This window comes from Coturnix japonica, chromosome 11 (assembly GCF_054131305.1).
Source record: "Coturnix japonica strain WE chromosome 11, WE-NBRP24, whole genome shotgun sequence".
Lineage (NCBI taxonomy): Eukaryota > Metazoa > Chordata > Aves > Galliformes > Phasianidae > Coturnix > Coturnix japonica.
In genome coordinates, this window is record NC_140673.1 from 2,211,700 (window position 1) to 2,216,413 (window position 4,714).

At 56.5% G+C, this 4,714-nt stretch overlaps 1 protein-coding gene across 1 annotated transcript; it reads left to right on the plus strand.

Annotated features, from left to right (window-relative positions):
- Positions 1-1,493: 1,493 nt before the first annotated feature.
- On the plus strand, positions 1,494-4,714 carry LOC146758899 (uncharacterized). Its single transcript, XM_085511917.1, has 3 exons — positions 1,494-3,674; positions 3,948-4,017; positions 4,211-4,714. Exons 1-3 carry the CDS (start codon positions 1,494-1,496, stop codon positions 4,381-4,383), a joined length of 2,424 nt encoding a protein of 807 aa, XP_085368043.1. The 3' UTR covers positions 4,384-4,714.

A 4,714-nucleotide genomic window follows, 5' to 3' on the forward strand; every position in this document is an offset into this window, starting at 1 on the left:
TGGACAGCACTTTGCTGCACACTTAACAAGTATATCCTTGAGAGATCTTACAATTCAGAGAAGAGGAATATTTTCAGTGTTCTGGGTACTGGGTTGTACAGAGATGTTACATCATAAAATCATAAAAATTACAGAATGGGTTTGAAGGGATCTCAAGGAGCATCTAGTTCTAACCTTCCCACTGTGCCAACCACTAGATCAGACCATCCCAGAAACCATCAGGAACCTTGGCCTAGAAAACCTCCAGGAATGGGACATCTATAACTTCTCTGGGTAGCCTGTTGCAGTGCCTCACCATCCTCTGAGTAGATAATTTCCTCCTAAAATCTAAACTCTTTCAGTTTAAATCCATTCCCCCTTGTCCTACCACTACCCTCCTGCAGAAAAGGTTGGTTCCATTCCTTTTGTAAGCTCCTTTCAAGTACTGAAAGATGGCAAGATCTCCCTGAAGCCTTCTCCTCTCCATTCTAAACAATCCCAACTCCCTCAATCTTTCTTCATAGGAGAGGTGCTCCAAACCTCATCTTTGTGGCCCTCCTCTGGAAAACTGCTCCACATCTTTCTTGTACTGGGGGACTCAGGCCTGGGCACATTACTCCACATGGGACCTCACAAGGGCAGAGGAGAGATGGGCCATCTTCTCAAGCTTGTCCAGGTCCCTCTGAATAGCATCTCTTCATTTTGTGGTACTGACCACTCAGCTTAGTGTCTGTAGAGGAAATTCTAAATCACAGCCTGAATCAGATTGAGCACCTGGTAGGAAGGCAAAGCCAAACCAGGGGAGCTCAGATACAAGCAGTGGATCCTGACCGTACCCCTTCCCAGACCTCATTTCAGGGTTCGCAGTGGATGGTCCTCCTGAATGAGGACTCCTGGAAGGTAGAAAACATCTCCAGAGAAGTTACCTGGGCAGCAGATGGGTACTTAAGTGCTACTCAGCAAACTGTCTCCAGTTAATAAGACTTTCACATTTTTATTGAGGCACCAGATGTAACATGGGATCTTGAATGGAACTTTTAATGTGATTGCTCCTTTCTGGAACAAGTACAACTGGCCCAAATGGCAGATCTGTGCTTGAAACGGGGTCTGGAGAGCTGCAACACGAAAAAAGGGCTGAGGTGCGGACGAGCCGCTTGGGCCGGGGGTACTTGGCCAGGCTGGGCAACGAGACGAGGACAGGGGCCGCTCCGTGCCGGACGCGGCCGTTTCCAGCCGGTTCCACGGCCCCAGCGCAGCCGAGGGCGAGCCCGTCAGCGACAGCGATGGCGCCGCTGGGAAAGATCCGGTGGCGGCCGTGGAGATGCCCGAGGGAAGCCCCGCGCCGGGGCTTTGTGACGCGGGCCGGCATCGAACCCGAAGGCCGTTGTGACGCGGGGCTGCCTTGAGGGGTCAGCGTCCCCTGGAGGGAGTGCCGCTCACTCTCAGGACAGCGGCTCCGTGAGGAGGCAGCAGCTCCTGGGTGCTTCCCTGTGCCTCTGTGCGAGGACGCGGAGATGAGCGAGAAGCGCGAGAAGGACGACTCCCAGCCCAACGCAGGGCTGCCACGCGTGCAGGAACGCCGCCAGGTGAGGCAGGCGGAGAGCAGCGGGGCCGGGCTCGGCCGGGCCGCCGGTGGCGACCTGGCCACCTCCATCTCACGCCTCCTTCTCCCCACAGGTGGGCCGCACGGCGCCGCGAGCGGTGCCGCCGGGCAGCCGGAGCCCGGGCTCGTCCCTCCACGGCGTCCATCTGCCGCCGCTGCCCGGCCCGGAGAGCTCGCGGGCCTCCGGGAGCCGCCGCGCACAGGTAGGGAGCCCGAGGGAGGCGAGGCCGAACGTCTTCCCGCGTGGCGCGGGGACCGCCCACATGAGCGCTGCCCTCGGTGCTCCGTGGGGCGGGAGCGGGACGGACCGCGCTCACCTGGTGTTTCTCCTCGGCTTCTCTTGCAGGCGGGCGGGTGGCAGTTCACGCTGTCGGTGACCAACAGCGCCGGCGGGCAACGGAGACAGCCTCAGCCATCCTTGCTGCCTCACTTATTGCGGCCAGGGATGCCGGCAGCTGCACCCCGGCGTTCTAGTGCTCTGGAAGCAGCAGCCTGCGCACCTGCTGCGCGAGGCAGAGAATGGGCCATGAGCATTAGCAGCGTCAGACTCCCAACACTTCCCCGAAGACCTCAGGTGTCCAGTCGCAACACCGGCTGGACAAACCCTGTGAGCGTGCCCAGGCTTCTCGTGCCCCGAGCGGCAGCAGACGGTGCCAGCGCTGCCGGCGCTGCTCAGGGAAGACTGGGCATATGCTCTGTGACATCCAGGGCTGAGGGACAGATTCCTGCCCCCGGTGGTTCCCAAACCAGCAATGCTGGAGTGTTGGTTGAGCTGCAGGAGCTGGAAGACGCTGCTCAGAAGGAGTCCACGGGACGGTCATCTGGCAACCTGTGGAGCGCATCTCTTGCCTTATCTGTTGAGGCAGACACTGTATGTGCAGCTTCTCTGGCTGCAGACCTTGAGCCTGAAGGACACCTCGAGCCCTTCCCAGCAACCAATCCTGAAGATGGGGAGAACTCAACTTCTTCCAAGGCTGAATGCTTTCCAGAGGAGAGCAACGTGGCAGAACCCATGCCTGAGTTCTCCAACCAATCTCTGGGAGAAGCACAGAGATTACAAGATTCCAGAGAGGTGTATGGGAAGGAGTATGGATGTCCTCCAGTTCATCCAGCAATCCGGAGAATCCGGGATGAAGCAAAGAAGGAACAGATGCTGTCCAGTTGGAACGCATTCCAGCCAAACAGCATGACCATGCCCAGGCTGCTTAGGCCTCAAGCAACCGAAGACAGTGCTGATGCCACTGACACTGCCCAGGGAATGCTGAACCTCTGTACCACAACATCGAGGGTGGAGGGCTGGTTTCCTGCCCTGCTGTTCCAGTCCTGGGATGCTGGAGTGCGGGATGCACAGCATGATGTGGAAGAGATTGCTGAGACAGAAACTGCAGGACAGTCATCTGGTGACCTGCAGAGTGCATGTCTTGCCGCATCTGTTGATGCCGAAAAGGTGTGTTCAGCTTCTGTTCTGGATGCAGCTTCTGGGCCTTCAGGATACCTTGAGCCTCTGCATGCATCGGTGCCAGCAGATCTGGATAAGTCAGATTCTTTTGAGACTGAGCACTGTTTAGAGGAGGCCAACACAGAACCACTGCTGTCAGCATGTGAGGAAGAAGAAAAAGAAGGAGCAGCAATGGCTGTTCCGGAATCATCCACACAAGATCTGGGAGGAGCACCAAAAATGCAAGATCCCATAGAGATCAGCATTAAGGCCTATGGGCGTTCTCCAGTACACCCAGCAACCTTGAGAATTTCTGTTGACGTGAGGAAGGAACAGATCTTGTCCACCTGGAACATCTGCTGGCCAAACAGGAGCATGCCCAAAGCAGCACAGGACAGTGCAGAAACAGGGCATTCAGCTTCTGTTCTGGACGCAGGTCATGGGCCTGCAGGACTGCTTGAGCCTTTCCCTGCATCAGTTCCTGAGGACGAAGAGGTGGCCAGTGAAACACCCTTCTTCCTGCCAGAGTGTGAGGGAGAAGTAAGTGTACCACCAAGCATTTCAGGTTCCTCATCTGATGAAGTCAAGACCACGCCTTCAACTTCCCCTGTGGATGCATGCGAAGGAGCAGAAACTACAGGCGATGAACAGAAGGTGAGGAAAGTGCACTTGGTCAGCACCAGGTGTGAAATCAGAGCACAGGCAGGAGCTATGCTAGAGTGTACACTGTGGGGCGATGCCTGGTGCTGTCCCCTTTCAAGCCATCTTCTGTGCACAAGGGTGGACATCAGCTCCATAACATCTCCCTCAAGCCAGGGGCATGTTTGACAAGCCAGGAGGGAGGTATCCTTCTTCCATGGGGCCCTGGCATCTGGAATGTTGCTGCGCAGGAGCCTACAGGGCTGTGGTTTTGCTGTCCCCACACAGGTTTCTGCAGAGGGCAGAAGAGATACAGAGAAGTCTGTGTCCTTCAGAGATCCACTGGAGGATGATCCAGGTACGTCCCCGGGCAGAAAGCCATCCCAGGGAGGGGCCTACCGAGCTCAGGTGGCCCACCAAGTGGCACGGAGCCTGGCGATGTTCTGTGCCCTGCCACATGCAGTGCAGTCTTCCCAGGGAAATTCCATGGTGGTGGGTGGCAGGCAGGGCCGTGCCTCTGCCCCTTGCCTACAGCTCTCTGTCCCCCACAGGTACCGCTGCCGCACCACACGCAGCGGCTCGCCGCCGGATGCCAGCTGTCATCAGGATGGCACTTCGGGCTCTGTGCAGAGTTTGCAGCTGCTGCTGCTGCTGCATCAGGGGACAGCAAGAGGAAAGGCAGGAGGCTGCAAACACCAGGCAGCTCCAGGAGACAACAAACTAAATCACAGAATCAAAGAATAACCTGGGTTGGAAGGGACCCCAAGGATCATGAAGTTCCAACCCCCCTGCCTGGCAGGGCCACCAACCTTCCACAATTACTAGATCAGGTTGCCCAGGGCCCCATCCAACCTGGCCTTGAACACCTGGGCAGCCTCTTCCAGGGCCTCACAACGCCCCTAGTAAAGAACTTCCCCCTAACATCCAACCTAAATTTACCCTCTTTCATCTTAAGTCCATTTCCCCTTGTCCTGTAGTTGTAGAATAGCTCCCAGAGATGAAACACCCAATCCTGTATATGTAGAAATCTGATTAAACATTATCCCTTAACCCTA